The 18,450-nt window shown below is 46.2% G+C and overlaps 1 protein-coding gene across 2 annotated transcripts; it reads right to left on the minus strand.

Moving 5' to 3' along the window:
* Positions 1-4,869: 4,869 nt before the first annotated feature.
* Positions 4,870-18,083, minus strand: SMIM19 (small integral membrane protein 19). 2 transcript variants are annotated; one of them, XM_068261903.1, is made up of 4 exons: positions 17,993-18,083; positions 10,910-11,048; positions 7,156-7,280; positions 4,870-5,297 (listed from the first exon to the last, which is right to left on the minus strand). In XM_068261903.1, exons 1-4 carry the CDS (start codon positions 18,054-18,056, stop codon positions 5,242-5,244), a joined length of 384 nt encoding a protein of 127 aa, XP_068118004.1. In that variant the 5' UTR covers positions 18,057-18,083; the 3' UTR covers positions 4,870-5,241. The 2 variants fall into 2 exon arrangements, with proteins under 2 accessions (XP_068118004.1, XP_068118005.1); XM_068261904.1 differs by having other exon boundaries at positions 17,988-18,073.
* Positions 18,084-18,450: the final 367 nt, after the last annotated feature.

Raw genomic sequence — 18,450 nt, forward strand, 5'->3', positions numbered from 1 at the left:
AAATGTATAAATTTCTAACAGTGTGCAAGCAATTAAATTAATAACATTCCATGACACAAAAGGGTAAGAGCCCTGCCCTTGCGAGCTTACAATCTAAAGGAATGGGGTGGAAACAAGAGGTGGGGGAAGTATACAGTATATGTACAGGCAGTGCGTAATTAGGTTATTTAGTGGGTGCGTGGCCTAAGCTAGAGAATATGCTTGTCGGAAAAGGTGGGTTTTGAGGGAGCGTTTAAAGATTTCGAAGGTGGAAGAGTGGCGGATGTGTTGTGGAAATAATGAAATTTTTCCATTTTTTTTTTCTTATTACTTTCATTAAAATGCATTTAGAATAAAATAATACTTAGCATAATGTACCACCCAAGGAAAAAACAAGGTATAGAACATTTTGTTGTGATAAGTAGTGATAAAGTTATTGGGGAATGAAAGGGAGGAGTGCTGAAATGTGAAAATTCCTCTCGTCCATAAGGTGAAAACTTATGGACAGGGTCATCTGGCTACCTATACTGGGGGAGGGTGTCATCAAGCTACCTATACTAGAGGGAACGGGTCATCTCGCTACCTATACTGAAGGGGGGGGGGGGGGGGGGGGGGGGCGACTGGTGACAGTGGCCTTGGGCGGTAAAGAGTACAAATCCGGCCATGGTGGTTTAAATGATAAAATTACATCTTTTGCTTATTAATTTTTTAGAGAAATGCATGGCCAGGGGGTGTGGCTGGGTGTGATTAGGGATGTGGAAGGGGTGTGTCTTAAAATGTCCCTCTTACTTACTGTAACTCAAAAAGTTGGGAGGTATGCAGTTGGTCACTATGAACAATTAGGTCCCTTTCACACGGGCAGCTGAACTGCATGTTTGCCGAGCAGTTCTGCAGCGGTTGTAACACCACGCGTGTCAAGGGTTGACACGCGGTGGCGTTACTAGGGGGAGGAGGAACGCAACATGTAGAGTCTGGGCGTGGCTGCGCTTGTACAGCATTCTATAAATTTACCGGTAATTACACAAGACATATAGTGCACACAAACCCCAAATTGCATTATGTAAGTAACAGGCACATTGCTAGCACTTTACATATCACAAGTTGTGCTATGTGCGCAAAATCAACTACTGTTGTGCATAAATATCAGCAAAACTGCTTAAAGTGGACCTGAACTCTTGCACAGGACACAGGGAAACAGAGAAAAATGCACCCTGTGTACAATCAGAGAGAAGAGCCTACCAAATTCCCCCTCATTTTCAAGTAGTCACAAGTGTAATTTGATCATATGCTGTGTCAGCATAGACATTTGGCAGTCCTCAGCAGACACTAATATGTTAACACAGGATGTTAACCCTTTGTCTGCTTCCATGAAAGCAGGAAGTGGACACACTGCAGATTTACTGCAAGCTGTAACAAAGAACTGTTTTTCGTTAAAGGTTATGATGCTTCTGCTTATCTTTTAGAGCAGAAATGAAGTTCTGAGTTCAGGACTGCTTTAATCGGATTGGATCTCCACTTACTCCCATTCAGCAACGTGGGTGGAGGGGAGGGCAATATTTATCTTATACATAAGGGGATTAGGCAGGGACCTCACTTGCCAAGTCATGTGCAAATTTACGCAATGAGAAATGGCACAAGAAGAATCTTTATGAGGATGCATACGGTCGTCCAGCAATTTTTCAACTGCTAATCTTGCACGTTTAACAAACTGAGTCCCGCTAAAGATGATCAAAGATATGCAAATTCTTCTGAGTTGATACAAATTTATGCAAATGTATGCAATTTGAAAATGGACCAATCAATTTAAACTCCGGTTTAAATGAATTGGTACTTTTTCAAGCTGCATATATTTTCATAAAAATTTGCATAATTTCAGAAGTATTTGCATCTCATTGATCATCCCTAGTCCCTGCAGCATAATATTGCACACTGTATTCTAATTCCCATAGACTGATGGCAAATGCTAGCGGTCACATTTCGAACTACCACCGTTTTCTGCAGACACAAGTGTGGTCCCAAGATATTAGCTCGCCAGCAGTTAGTCATGCACACGCTACACTTCCTGTTTTCAGCTTCAGACTGGACCACTTGGATAATGGACTATGGACTCTTAAGCCTCATCTACACGTGTAGATGAGGCGGCGATCCGGCGGCTCTATTAGCCGCCGGATCGCCTCTACCGCGTCCCCGCTCGCGCGCCGGAATCAATACCCGCTGGATTCCCGCTCGTCCCTGCGCCGCTTATCTTCCGCTCAATTACCTGCCATTGTCCCCTTGCGGGGAGCGAGCAGGGAATCTGCGGTGGGGAGATCCGTCCTGTCGGCATCAGCGGCTCGATTGATAAGGAACATCGCGGCCGCATCTACACGTGTAGATGCGGCTTTAGGGCTCGTTCACACATAGGGCGTTTTTTCCCTTTTTTCAAGCGCCGGCGATTTTGAAAATCGGCCCCTAAAAAGCTTTTGCAATGATTCCCTATGAGAGTGTTCACATCTGAGTGGTTCGTTTCCGATCCGCTCAGCAAAAAGCTGACCATTTTCTGAGCATTTTTGCTCAATGGAAGGTATAGGGAAATCGCAAAGCGCTTCAAAAAGTGCTTTGTATAGTGATTTCCCCAGCACTTTTCAGAATAATCCGGGTAAAAGGGTTCACTTCCTGACTTGCTTCAGGAAGTGAAAAAACTAAACGCTCTGCAAAAGTGCTTTAAAAAGAGCTTTATACAAAATCATAGCGCGCAGCTAAGCCCCGGGAGAAGAATAAAAAAAAAAGTGCAAAAAAAAAAAAAATCAAAAACCGCTGCCGTCAGTGATTTTGATTTTAGATGTGAACAGAGCCTCTGGGAAATCTGTAGTCAGTAAATTAAAAGCATTCAAATAGTGGCACTGGCAGAAAGGACATAGTTTGTATGCGCAAAAGCCAAGAGACCATTCCATTCAAGGTGGAAGGAGGATTTGCCATGGGAAACATACCTGCAGTCACCTCCGCCTATGCTGCTAAACCAAAGTGAATGTAGTTCCACTGTAAATGAAAGAGAACCTGAGGCTGCTAGGAATGCAAAGATACTTACCTGGGAAAGGGGACCCTCCAGAGGCTTCCCTTGTCCCCTTTGACGCCCCTGAAGATGGCGACCGCGCTTCTCGTCATGCACAAGTGCGGCCATGCTGCCCCCTCGAGTTACAGCCGCGCCTGCGCGGTAGCACGAGCAGCTCCAGCATACTGTGCAGGTGCGGCTATACTTGTGTGGGTCCAGCTCAGCACTGATCAGAAATCCATCAAGCTCGTCTGATTTCTTTTGGGGGGTCCAGGCGTGCCAACGGTGAGGGCCAAGAGGAAGCGGAGAGCCTCTGCAGGATGTACAGTAAAGGCCTCTTCTTAGGTAAGTAGCTCTATTTGTTCACTAATCCACTTTGGTTACACTTTAAAGGGATATTGTAGGGGGGGTCGGGGGAAAATGAGTTGAACTTACCCGGGGCTTCTAACGGTCCCCCGCAGACATCCTGTGTTGGCGCAGCCACTCACTGATGCTCCGGCCCCGCCTCCGGTTCACTTCTGTAATTTCAGACTTTAAAGTCTGAAAACCACTGCGCCTGCGTTGCCGTGTCCTCGATCCCGCTGATGTCATCAAGAGCGCACAGCTCAGGCCCTGTATGGTCTGTGTCTGTGCAGTACACTCCTGGTGACATCAGCGGGAGCGAGGACACGGGCGTGCAGGCGCAGTGGTTTTCTGACTTTAAAGTCAGAAATTCCAGAAGTGAACTGGAGGCGGGGCCGGAGCATCGGTGAGTGGCTGCGCCAACACAGGATGTCTGCGGAGGACCATTAGAAGCCCCGGGTAAGTTCAGCTCATTTTCCCCCGACCCCCCTACACTATCCCTTTAAATCATTCAATGTATACGTTTTTTTTTTTAAAGCTACATACAGGATGGTCCAGAGGCTTCCTGTTTCCTCCACAACCCCACTGCCCAAGAACCTCTTCATACCCGCTGTTGCGCTCCCCTCCATGTATGGGAGCAATCATGCCCACGCATCCGCGAGTAGGTTCGGCTTACTGTGCAAGCGTGTCTGTCCTCGCATATGCGCAGTATAGTAGAGCTTGGACACACGGAGGGGAGTGTGGCTACAGGGACATATCCAACATGCTCTTATCAGACATGTTCGGGAGGACCCTGTCCAGCAGCGGTGGGGCTCCAAGATGGATCAGGGCAGCTAGAGCACGGGTGTCAAACTCAAGGCCTGCGGGTCAAATGCAGCCCTCCTTGCCATTTTATGTGGCCCTCAAGCTCTTCAAATGTCTATCACTGGAGCAGTAAAACAACAACAGCACGCCACCTTTCTGTCCAGAGGAGTACACTAGCAAGTGCTACTGATTGAAACATTGGCAGTTTGAGCTGGAGTGCAGCAATAACCCATGCCCCCCCTCCCCTACAAAACTAGTATAGGCCCCCTTCTGGGAGCCAACCCCCCCCCCCCCCCCCCCCCCACCACCACCACCAGTGGCCGGTAAACCCCACACATACACACACAGAGTAGTGCAGCAGAGCAGTGTAATATTTACCTTCTCCAGCGCTGCATTGTCTCTTCTGTTCTTCCTGGCAGTGGCACGTTCTGTACTTCCATACCTCCTTCTCCCAACCACGGGACATGCCTCAGGAGACGGAGGTACGCAGCATAGAGCATGTGGCCATCAGGAAGGTCAGAGACCCGAAGCAGCACTGGAGCAGGTAAATATTAAACTGTTCCACTGAGCTACTCTGCAGAAGGGTGGAGGATCATGCACCTCATTGTCACTATAGTTACGCCACTTAGTTTGAGACTGTTCAATAAATGTTATATCTTAATAAAGATTTTGGCCTGTGACTTGGCCCCTTACACAATGGAGTTTGACACACCTGATCTAGAGGCTTCCCTCTACGGGGGAGGGGAAGCATTTATTTATTTATTTTCATAGGCCACAATAGGTGGTTAGTAAACTATAAACAGGAGTCCCTTTCTTATTTAAAACATATAATTTTAAAATTTTATTGTAACCATTCCAGCCGAAAGGCTCCACTCAACGAATCAAGGAGTGATGAAATTGTCCAAGCACAGCACATGGTTTTGCCTCCAGGTAAGCCGATCTATGTAATAATCAATGTAACAATGCAACAGCCGGTTAGTATAATTCCGGAATGGTAGGTTTGTCCAACAAAGTCTCTGCCAGTCACTAGCATGGATAAAAAATGCAGGTCCAGCATCTGTCCTGTATTGTATCCTGCAGCGTTGTCACTCCACATTCAGCTGAATGCTGTCACTCTGTCCCTGCTGGTCGTGTTTCCGAGCTGGTAGAAGGTGAGAAAGACAGAAACTGTAAGTAAATCTGCAAACAAGGAAAGGCTTGAAGCAAAATTTAGGCCCATTTCACACTAGCACTGAACAACTGCATTGTGTTACCCTTTATTACCGCGAGTGTAGTGAAAGTCAATGGAGCCTTGCACAGTAAATGTGGTGCGATGCGCCAGAAGCATCTGATCTGATGCAAACTCTGCAGCGGATTACTGCATGATCTGTGCCTCCCGCATGGATTATGCAGCCATGCAAGTCAATGAGCGACGCAGGCAGTGTGCATGATGGGAGCTCGGTGCGATGCAGCGTGCATGCATGGACCGATGGGAATCCCAGTGACGTACTTTCTACCCAAAAGGGAGTATGGCACTAGCCGGGGGGGCGGCACTATTATTATTGATTTATAAAGCACCAACATACAGTATTCCATGGCACTGTACAAAGTAAGGCCTGGTTCACATCTGTGTTTTTTTTACAGAACGTAACAGGAACGTATACTGTACAAATGGAACGGATGAGAAAGGATCCAGTTCCGTTCCCCAGACCAGAAAAAAAAAAGAAGCAGGACCTAATTTTCCGGACCGTTCTGCCCAGGGGAACGGAACCAGACAAAAAATGCTGCCGCATTGGGGCAATGGGGAATGGAACGTTTCCTTACACTAGTGAAGAAACAGACCGTTCCATGAGGGATGGGGGGGATGTGGGGACGCAAACCTGAACGCCGGGAGGGTGAGGGAAGGTACAGCAGCCGAGCGGGTGGGTGACTGGGCCACTTATACATACCTAAAGTATTGTATAGTATTGTCCAATGGTTGGCAACAGGTTGTTAATATTACACAAGATTTTAACAAAAATCTTGTCCAATGTCGATATCCCTGCTGAAGCTTTGAACTGCCCAATATAGTACACAGCTATGGAAAACCTCGATCGCGCGCTGCCTATGCTCGCAGCCCCACCATACTACCATCGGGTATCAACTGCTAACATAACAGGCCTGTCTGATCTTTGCAAATTTTAAAGCAGCAGTTGCTCCTCGATCGCAATCCAGTGGCCAGAGCGTTGTAGTCATGCGCAGTTCATTAACACTCATAATGCTCACGGCCACAGGAGCGCAATGGAGGAGGCCTGCAGCCCAGAACAACGCATGTGCAACCCAGCTGAATCGCAGACTTAACAGTGGATCAGACTGGGAGGACATCGAGGGAGCTGACTGACTACAGGGGGCTGGAGGAAGCCTCAGGTATGTAAAAATTATCTTGTTCCCTTCTACACAGGTTCACATTAATGATAAAGTGGACCTGAACCCATGCATGAGACGCAAGGAAAACAAATTAATCCACCCAGTTTGTGTTTAGAGTGAAGAGCCTGTCTGATTCCCCCTCAGCTGCAAGTAATCATAATTGTAATTTGAGCTCTTAGCGATGTCAGCACCGGAATCTCAGCAGCCTCAGCTAATTTGTAAACACAGGATGTTAACCGTTGGTCTGCATCCATGAAAGCAGGAAGCAGACACACTGCAGATTTATTGCAGGAGTTCTGTGGGCTGTAACAAAGAAAACGTTTTTCCTTAAAGGTTATTATGCTGTTGCTTATCTTTTATAGCCAAGAAGTAGTTCTGAGTTAAGGTCCGCTTTAATATAGACTAGTCCAATCAACTTTTTCCCAATCCTCTTAATATTCTGATAGCAATCAAGTGAGGGCTGCAAACGTTTGCCAACTAGAACCAAACTTTTTTTTTTGTTTAATCCAGCCAAGGTATGCCTCTCACCCGTATTCTTTAACTTGAGTTGGTCCACCTCAGTGTTCTGTTTACTGCCCTATGACAATCAAAACAGCAAAAGACCTCATCCTTACCAATGTAATACATCTCCAGCTGTTGGCGTAAGCGAACCTTCTTTTCGTCATCATAAAAATTAGTCTCTGATGGCGTTTCCACTGTCGGCGGCACTGTAAAGATCCTCATAATCTTCCTTTTGTTCCTGAAAAAAAGTCACATATTAGATGATTACGTATTATTATTGTGTCCGGCCAGTTGGGCGCAGGGCGAGTCGAATGATGGCTCATCCTGCTGCCGCTGAATATGCAATCGAACAGAGGCGCCAAAAGAAATAAAAATAGCTAAAAATGTTAGAGGCGCTTGGTTTGAACTAGACCTGCATTTGCTATATACTCCTGTCTGTATTGCCTGATGAAGCAGGGTCACGCCTGCGAAACGCATTGCACTGTATCCTTGAATTATGTAAATAAACTTTATCGTTTTATAATACAACAATCTTGTGTCTACTTGGAGGAGGTAAGCCCACCACTGCCTCCTATGTTTAACTTTTGGCGCCTCTGTTCAATTGCATATTGTCTACACCCTTGTCTACCCTTGGTGGAGGGGTGCTAACCCCTATTCCTATCTACAGAGAGTGACTTCTTAATCCTGAGTGGGGTCAGGTCTAATCTCCCCACCTGCCTTTACAGTGGTTTGTGAGTATACCTATACTTACCTTTTAATTCTTCATCCAGTACCATTACTTAATACACTATATTGGGCTCTCTGTGTCCATTTTTGCTCTGCTGCCACTGAAATTCGGGCCGGCGCTAAATTGTATTTCCCCTATGAGTTATAGCAACTCAGAGGGACACGGAGTTCAGGAAAGTTCAGGGTCCGGCTATTGCCAGCACCTAAATTAAACATGAAAATTCCACTGTGTCACTATAGATGTAATAACATGAAGTCTGCGGCGGCAGCCCAAGTCAGGCTCTACACAGCGACAAGAGGACATGCCTCATACTGAAAACCGTCTTGCTTCTTGTAAGAGGTCTCCGCAGTAAGGAGAAAAAGAAGAAGAACCGAGAGCCCAATATGGTGTAGTATGTTAAGGCAATTGGATAATGGAACGAGTATAAATTAGATACTCACAAACCAGGGTTACCTCCAGGCAACCACTGTATAAGCAGGTGAGGAGATTAGCCTGTCCTCACTCAGGATTAAGAAGTCGCTCTCTGTAGACTGGAAAACAAGAAGGGGAATCCCCCTCCACCAAGGGTGGATATAAGACGTGTTTATATTTGAGAACAGAGGCGCCAAAAGAATAAAAACAGTATTTAAAAGTTTTTAAAAAAAAATTTGTGTGGGAGGCAGTGGTGGACTTACCTCACACAAGCAGACACAACAACTGTGTATTCAAACAAAGGGAATATTTATTGGTATACTCCAAAGGTAGATCGCAACGGAGCACACAACAGCAGTATGTCCAGGTAGCACTGAGACTGAGGCGCCAAGTGCTACCTGGACATACTGCTGTTGTGTGCTCCATCCTGTATTTGCCTGATGAAGCGGGCTTGACCTGCGAAACGGGTTGCGATCTACCTTTGGAGTATACCAATAAATATTCCCTTTGTTTGAATACACAGTTGTTGTGTCTGCTTGCGTGAGGTAAGTCCACCACTGCCTCCCACGCAATTTTTTTAAAAAAACTTTTAAATACTGTTTTTATTCTTTTGGCGCCCCCGCAGTAAGGAGGAACAAATTAAAGTGATGGGGACAGGGTAGAACTGACGACTAGCGATGAGCTCGAATTTCGCATAGCAGTAATTTTGAAAGCAAAATTTGCAATTATGATGGAAAAACAATGCAAAATGTCACATATAAGAAACATACTGAACAGCACCTGACTTATAATGGTTGAAGAAAAATCTTCTTTGCCAATTTAAAAGCACAGCACGTGCAATTGCATCCGCAGTACCAGAATATACAAGGGCGAAAACAACTTCACTGCCTCTTCCTTTGACTAAAAGCAGGGACGGATCAAGACCAAGTTGCTCCTGGGGCAAGGTCAGAATTTGGCGCCTAAAGGTCAGGTTTTGGCACCTAAACTGCCATTCATTTTGCCGCCTTTTTAAGAATTCAACAAACTGCGCCTGGGGCAAGATACCCGCTTGCCCCCCCCCCCCTAGATCCGTCCCTGACTAAAAGGACAATAGGGGGAGAACGTTGCTGGCAGTAGATGAGCAGAGGTAGTGTCCACTGAAGTCCCGTTTCCTGTGCTCACAGTGAATCAAGTAGAAGTAGAAAGCCGGGCACTCGATAACCATAGACTTTACTATCCTCACATGGATCAGTAACACATCACAAGGCAGACAACAGGCAGCAGTGGGGGTACAGCTTGTGGCCTGACAGCCTTTTCATGGATAAATTCCGCTTTGTCAGAGGTATGTATTCAAAGAGACCATACCTGCATACATGCCTCTGAGGAAGTGGAACTTACCCATGTAAAAATGCTTATGTTTTAAACAGAGGCACTGTGTGTGGGCTGCCTCATGCCCCCAAGGAAGGGGAGCAGTACAGGCAGTGACACAAACATGCTGGTTGCCTGAAAATGCCATCCACAATTGAACATCGACCGTAGCAAACAATAAAGACCACCTCAGCCAAGGTGTGCCAGATCTTTAGTGGTTCCCAATACCTGATCTTTGCCCGATCGTTCTCCACCATGTCCGATCAATGCTTTTGAATGATTTTGTCTTGAAATCACAAAAAACATTGATTGGGCAAACATGTTGCGGCACCAATTTTCATGCGATTCCATACAATTATTGAATCGGATGGTCGATTGGGATGAAAAAAAATAAATAAAATAAAATCGGTAGACGTATGGCCACCATAAGGCTTTGAAGCTGTTCATTCACCATGCAATGTATTCTTGATTGGGCAATTAACTTCCCTGGTGGTACGATTATTTCCAGACTGTTAGGGTCTACAAGCAGTGTAATTTTTTTGAACGCTTTTAGACCCTAAAACCAGGAAAATAAAATAAAAAATCATACCACAGAGAGATCTACGGCAGCCCTGCACTTCCTCACCTCCCTGTGATCCAGTGCTGCAATTCTCCCTCCGTTCTCCAGGTGGTGCTGTAACCCTATAGTGAGATCGCTGTCATCAGGACGACAAAACGGCGATCTCACCCGAGAGATCCTGAGCCTACAAGGACTGGAAGAAGAATGGCTTAGTGCAGGGGTCCCCAAACGTTTTGGGTCGAGGGCCGGGTCAATATACTTCAGGCTGCTGGGGGGCCGGAGTATACAAATAAAATGATGTAGAAGACTTTGTGGGCCAGACATTGAAGCATAACCAGATGATAACCTGCCTTCCAATTGGACAGCAGTGTCACCTGATGTGGAATTTGATTGGAAACCAGCAAATTACTGCTTTCTGGCTTCCATGTGGATGGGTGGTGCCAGCACTGCTAGTCTATATGCAGACCACCAATATTTAAAGATGTAGCTGACCGTATCTATAAGTAATACATTTTGTGTGGGGGGCCAGTAAAAAAAGCCTCAGGGGGCCACAATCGGCCACTGGCTTAGTGTCTAGATCCCGGGGGAAGGGCGTTGAAACACCTGCTGCACTTCAGGTTCTGCATAGACCTCCCGGCGGCTACCCTGAGTTAGGTTCGGGATTACCGCTCCTGGCTTCTGCTTTCCACCCCGAGCCTGACTCGGGGTTACCGCCAGGGACGTTAAGGAGGAAAGCAGACATGAAAAAAAATTCTGAGAAACTCTCCATACACTTTCACATACAGATCTAAATAGATGCAATAATGTTGGCTTTGAAACTTACTTGCGAGCATACATGAAGAGGCCAATGCTAACGAGGATCACTATGAGATAGACATTGGTGGCTTCATTCCATGCTTCATGCACAGAGTAGTCAATGTTCCCATCATCGGCCATCACCCCATATCCTCCTGCCATGTCCTCTGCAGAGAAAAAGGGAAACTTCATAACTAGAGGATAAAGGCATTATTTAGCACAACTTACCTTTTTATGTTCATTTTTCTTATGGACAGTTAAAGCAGCACTTAACTACTTAAAGAGGAGCTGTTAGGTATAGGGTCTCAGAGAAAATAAACACATATATCAGTAGCTAAAGATTGGCTGTACTTACATTACATATGCATTTCACTGTCCACGTTTGGATTTCACAGAATTTGTATATAGTATATGCAGAGATAGATGCTCCTGACAGCTCATGGCAGGCTCCATGTTTGTGAAGCCAAATGTGTCGTCATGTCCTGCCTGCTTCTGATCACAGATACACTCGTTCTTGAACAACACGGTGTGCAGTGAATATTAATGAGCCATGTGGCTAGGAACAATAGCTGACTCCTGCAGAGTAGTCTGCCCGAGATTTATCAGTGCTTCGCGCGCTGGACTGATTAGAAGCTCCTGTACCGTCTCATTAGCAGCCGAGGGGAGGGCCCCAGAATGCTTTGCAGTTTAGCTGCGGCTTGCGGCTTTATGGGTCTATAACAGAGGTTAAGATAAGCACACATCAAAGGTAACTGAAATGTTTATCTTCACTAATGGCTTTTGAGCTTCCTTCTAAACTGTTTAACACAGGAGAATAGAGGTTTAAATTAGCTTCTGCAGCCTGACAGTTAAGCAGCCCATACACTCAGCCGATTTTCTGGCCGACCGATCGATCGCGGTCGATCGATCGATCGATCGCAAATCGGTTGGCCAATCGACCGATCGACGGCCGATTTCGATCGATTTCGATGGATTTCCATCGAACTTGCAGGGTGGAAAATTTAGGTCGATCTGATGAGATTGCTTATCAGTTTGCATTGGCCTTAATGGAAATCTGATGGCAAAAAAATGCCATCAGATCGAATTTCAACAGATTTCAAACTGAAATCTATTGGAATTCTATACTGGTAAAAAATGTTCTAAAAACGCATCAGATAGATCATCAGATGCATTTCTTATCTGTCTGCTGCCAATCTGACGAGTGTATGGGCACCTTTACTCTTTAAGGACCTTAAAGAGAATCTGTATTGTTAAAATCGCTCAAAAGTAAACATACCAGTGCGTTAGGGGACATCTCCTATTACCCTCTGTCACAATTTCGGCGCTCCTCGCCGCATTAAAAGTGGTTAAAAACAGTTTTAAAAAGTTTGTTTTTAAACAAACAAAATGGCCACCAAAACAGGAAGTAGGTTGATGTACAGTATGTCCACACATAGAAAATACATCCATACACAAGCAGGCTGTGTACAGCATTCCTTTTGAATCTCAAGAGATCATTTGTGTGTTTCTTTCCCCCTTCTGCTCTCATGCACTGAAGTTTCAGGCTGCTCTTTTCTTCCTGCAAACAGCTGTGCCCTTGTTTGTAATTCCTCAGTATGTGAAAGCCCAGCCAGCTCAGAGGACGATTTATCCAGCTGATTAGAGCAGCTTCTCTCTTCTCTAAATAACACACAGGCAGTGTGCATAGAGGGGCCAGAAAGGGTGAGTTCATAGCAGAACCACAACACTGAAGAACTTGGCAGCCTTCCAGACACAGGCTGACAAGTCTGACAGGGGAAAGATACATTGATTTATTACAGAGACTGTCATAGTAGGATGTGCTGCAGTTAGCCAGAACACATTAGAATAGCTTTTGGAACATGCAGGATGATAAAAAACAGGATGCAATTTTTGTTACGGAGTCTCTTTAATGATTGAAATTTACGCCCTGTTTTGATGGCTACCTGGCTGACAGCGTGCGTTCTCGCCGCTTTAGTGACTCCCGACCATCTCGCCGCTATCTCCCCGCTGTAGCTCACCCACTCAGCAGAGCCCTGTGAGTGGGTCAGGAGCTGGTTTTTTATTGGCTCCTGACCCTGTCTATCAACGTAGGCGGCTCCCATTAATAGGCAGGGTCAGGAGCCAATGAAAGCAGTTCCTGACCAGCTCACAGGAACTCTGCTGTTAGAGACAGCAGAGTGGTTGGCCCAGGTTCCCGACGTGCGGCGGTTAATGTGATTTCGGCGGGTATGTGCAGTGATTTGTCGGTATTGATCGCTATTCCGCCGTGTCTTGTACCAGCAGTCTCTGGTCCTTAAGTGGTTAATATCTCAATACAGCAAAGTCCCCAGTATCCGACACTGGCGGGGATCGCCTGATGCCGGATACCTGTGCTTACCAGTTTCCTAAACAAATGGCTGAAAAAGAACAAAAATTCCCCCTTCCCCCAGTGCAGCATAAGATACTTACCAAGCCCCTAGCGCCATCTTTTAACCTTCCTGTAGCGCCTCCTAGCAGCGGCTTTCCGTAGTCGCCACATCGGGTCATGCGACACACCGAGAGCCGTGCACGGACGCCGAAAAGCTGCTAGGAGCTACAGGTTAGTTAGGAGATGGCACTGGGGGCTTGGTAAGTATTTTATGCCCTGAAAACCCTGCCAAAGCACAGCATCCATTATGCCCTCAGGCATGCTGGTTAGTTGAGAATTCCGGTTGGCTGAGTTCTGGATAACAGGGACTTTGGTGTATATTTTCAGTTCTAGTTACGTTAAGACCCTATGACCCTCTTCTTCCTTGTGGTTGTGCTCCCATACTTAACTAGGCATGCGTGAGTACAGTCCCCACAAGCCCAGTAGCACAAAGCTGCTTGTGCACCGAGGAATAAGCCATGCCCGAGTGGCTTCCTGCTACTGGGCATGCGCGGACCATACTCAGGCATGCCCAGTACAGTTGCACTTGTACACAGATAGGAGCAAAGCCACGAGAAAGAAAAGGATCCCGGCAGCAGTGGCACGGTCTGAATATGTTCAGAGGGACCAGGAGGATCTACTAAGGTAAGTATGTGTTTTTTTTTAATTTTGCTTCAGGTTCACCTTAAAGGTGGCCACACACCGTAGAATCTTTAAAATATCTTTCCAATTTAAAGGGACTCCTAGTTCTATCTAGAATCAAAATTTGAACACACCTGGGGCTTTCTCCAGCCCACCGTAGGTCGGGAGGTCCCTCGGCGTACTTCTGGCCCATCTCCCCATCTCCAGTACTGTGCATGCGAGATTAAACCGCGCATGTGCAGTACTGTCACGCTGGCCGGCGTGATGACGACTGACGTGAGCTATCAGGAAGAGGAAGCCCGACACTCGTCCCGGAGTCCCCCGGGAGCCATTTCTGCGGAGGGCCGGGAGATGGGCCAGAAGTACGCCGAGGGACCTCCCGACCTATGGTGGGCTGGAGAAAGCCCCAGGTAAGTTCAAATTTTGATTCTAGATAGAGCTCGGAGTCCCTTTAAGAATCACAATCAATTTTTCTGACTGATAGTAATATTTCAAAAATCTGACCATTGTAAAAACACACACACACACACACACACACACTTTAAAGGACACTGAGTACCAGTAATTTTTTTTTTTTTTTACTTTTTACACAATGAACCTCCCCATCAGGGAGGTTCGAAATGCAGTATGCTGTTTGGGGAGCTTGGGTAAGCCATTGCTTACCTAAGAGGGGCTTCTCCTGTAGCTCCCTGCCCCTGTAGCAGTTGCCATCACCGCGTCCACACATCAAAAGATCCGCTTCTGTAGAGTGCCCCGGGCTGCAATGCATGCCAGGACCTGCCGTCTAAATATGTGTGTATATCTCCTCCGGTGAGATGCACAGACTACAGCTGTGGACAGTAATGGGATTTGAGGGGGGGGGGGGGGAATTACAGGAGCAGTCCCCCATAGGTAAGCAATGGCGCTCCACCTAACTCCCGACCACCCAACAGCATACTGCGTTCTGAACCTCCCTTAAGGGGCCCAAACATTCAGCAGATCAGCCGCAAATCGACTGCCCGATCGATTTGTGGCCGATTTAGATCGATTTCAATCGATCTGACATGTTGGAAAATCTAGGTCGATCTGATGAGATTGCTTATCAATTTGCATTGGACCTGATGGAAATCTAATGGCAAAAAAATGCCATCAGATCGATTTTCAATACATTTCATACTGAAATCTATTGGAAACCTGTTCCTAGCAAAAAAAAATGTTCCTAAACACATCAGATAGATCAGAAAATCTATCTGATGATCTATCTGCTGCTAATCTAACGAGTGTATGGCCACCTTTATGGGGAGGTTAATTGTAAAAACAAATAATAATAATAATCTGGTGCTCAGTGCACAAGACTATTTTTGATAACAAAAATGTGTGAGTTGGGGGAGAGGGGGAGCAGTTGAGATGCTGTTGGTCAGGCGTGGCTGGTGACAGTGGGCTTTGAGCGGTAAAAAGTACCGCATCTATAATACATTTTGTGTGTGGTAAAAAAGCCTCAGGGAACCACATTCGGCCCGCGGGCCTTAGTTTGAGGACCACTGTTTTACATGCAGATTCATCAGAGTATCAGTGAACAACATGCAGATACTGGTCCTGCATGTATAAGGGTGGCCATATGTGTATAGATTTGACCATCAGATACAGGAATCTATTACTGCCACGCACTGTCCACTCATTTTCAATAGATTTCAGCATGAAATCTATTTAACCACTTCAGGACCGGATAGCTCTGGCCCCTATTTTAAACAGTGATTACTGCGATTGACTCACAGTAATCATAGGGTCAGGACTCAGGAGTGACAGCAGAGTGATCAGGCTGAAGTGACGAGGTAGCGCTGTGAACAGCAGGAGTGGCAGGGATACTGCCATCCAGAACTGATTAAAACCCATGCCGTCACCACCTGCCAGGTCCCCAGGTCTCATCTCAGATGGGAGTGGGATATCCATCCTTCATCCCAAAATCTACCACTGTAAACCCCTGACCGACCCCTTTCAAGAGAGATCTTTTCAGCTTCCGTTATTGAGAACAGTCAAATTAGAATTCAGTTCCCTGGCGCACCAAGCAGTCTTGCCACCCCCGGTGTCACAAACTGGGTCTTTCAAAGTAATTGGTAATAATCACTTCCATGAGAAGAAAATTATTACAAAGTGAGTGGCCTGCTGATCCAGTCTTCCAAGCTAAGTAAGTAGCTACGCATAGTTCCAAGTAGTTCCACGTACCTCACAGTCTAGGCGGGCTGTTCAGGACGGGAAGCTGCGGAGCAAATAACAATTGCATATGCAAATAAACAAGAAACTCTTTAGTAAGTGCAAAAAGTGGCAGTGTGATCAATTGCAGGTGCAGTCTGCACTGTGTTGTCTCCGCTCTTGTCACGTAGCTTTGAAGACTGGAACAGCACTTTCTTTGAAGGGAACCTTAAACTGAGAGGGATATGGATGTTTCCTTTTAAACAATACCAGTTGCCTGGGAGTCCTGCTGATATCTTTGGCTGCAGCAGTGGCTGAATCACACACCTGAAACAAGCATGCAGCTAATCCAGTCTGACTTCAGTCAGAGCACCTGATCTGCATGCTTGTTCAGGGGCTGTGGCTAAAAGTATTAGAGACACAGGATCAGCAGGGGAGTCAGGCAACTGGTATTATTTTAAAAGGAAAGATCCATATCCTCAGTTTAAATTTACTTCTTATGGAAGTGATTATTACCAATCACGGTACTTTTGGAGGTCATTGACACTTTGTAACAACGGAGGTGGTAAGACTGCCTGGTGCACCAGGGAAGTAAATTTTAATTTGACTGCTACTTCTCTACTGGGTTGTGGGATTCACTGACGATATGTCCAGGCTGCAACCAATTGTTGATCTGCTCCCAACTGTTATAATGATCAACGGTTTCAATTTTTTTCAAAAAGAATCACAATTAGGATTGGGCAGCCACATCGCGGCATCAGTCTCTGGCAGGTTCGTCATCGATCAGAATGATCAAATCCACCAGGAAAATCGAGCAAGTGTATGGGCACCTTTAAGATCAACCATCCAATTCGATAATTATTATCCAATCAGATGCAAAGTAGTGCTGCCAAAAGTATGCCCAATTAATGGTGCAACCAATTTTGGGCCGAAATTGGTAGCATGTATTGACCGGACATGCTGCAACATGTCGGATCAACAGTCGATTTGGTGCGCAGCGGTAACGGCATGCGATAATCGCAAACTATGAACACAGAGGAAACCTTCGGCTGCTGTTCCCTCTAATGTAAATCTACCCCCAGTGCTCCTGAATTAATACTTTATCTCTTTGCCGCCCGCTGGACTACTCTTCCAGGTTCTCGCCCCACGTGGTCAGAAACCACGTAGTTAAGCCGTCAACCACGTAGGGCAGGGATCTTCAAACTTGGCTCTCCAACTACAAGTCCCACAATGTATTGCAGGAGTTTGACAGCCACAGTCATGATTCATAAAGGCAAATGCATTGTGGGACTTGTAGTTTCTTAACAGCTGGAAAGCCAAGTTCGCAGATCACTGACGTAGGGCAAGAACCCGGAACAGGGGTCCAGCGGGTGGCAGAATGCATTAATGTGGTGGCTGGATGGTGTAATGGTTAAGGGCTCTGCCTCTGACACAGGAGACCAGGGTTCGAATCTTGGCTCTGCCTGTTCAGTAAGCCAGCACCTATTCAGTAGGAGACCTTGGGCAAGTCTCCCTAACACTACTACTGCCTATAGAGCGCGTCCTAGTGGCTGCAGCTCTGGCGCTTTGAGTCCGCCAGGAGAAAAGCGCGATATAAATGTTATTTGTCTTGTCTATTTGTCTAATGCAGAGGCACTGGGGGGTACATTTACACTACGGGGACAGCAGACGGAGTTGATAAGGCAGCGTCACGAGGCTGATTGCCGAAATATTTCATGCTGAAATCAGTCAGGAATCGGCCTGCAGTAACAGATCTCGCTCCAATCACAGAAAGATCTGTCTATTGGTCGATCAGCTGCCAAAATTGCTAGATGTATGGGTATCTTCAAACATATTCGACTGGGGTAATCAATCAGAGTATCATTAGACAAAATGCACATATTTCCCTGCACATATACAGAACACATACATTACCATACAGGATCTTCTCAGTTATAGCATCAGAACACAACAGCAGAGAGGAGGAAGATCTGATCATGAGATCACGGCCCCGCCCACCACTTCCTGCCAGGCATACGAAACGGGCTCTACTATTGGTCAAAGCTGTGAGCTCTGCTATTGAATACACGCCCGTTCGCCGTACCTGCACACGCACAGCTGTATGGCGCTGGCTGGCTAAGCAGTGTTACAAAAAAGTGTACTACCCCTTCTGTTCCCAGTATGGCTGCGACATGTCCAGAGCTGATCTACATTCAGGCCAATGTTACTCTCCAGAGTTTTACATAACGAGCTCTGCAAAAAGCGATACAATGCATAGTAAAATATGCATCGTCATCTGCCCCCTAGTGGACACTGCTCAGTAATGCACGAAGAACTAGTCCAGTGAGAAAGTCCTGAGCAGCAAATAAATACTGTACAAGTACAACAGTATA

Source organism: Hyperolius riggenbachi, chromosome 12 (assembly GCF_040937935.1).
Source record: "Hyperolius riggenbachi isolate aHypRig1 chromosome 12, aHypRig1.pri, whole genome shotgun sequence".
NCBI classification, from domain to species: domain Eukaryota; kingdom Metazoa; phylum Chordata; class Amphibia; order Anura; family Hyperoliidae; genus Hyperolius; species Hyperolius riggenbachi.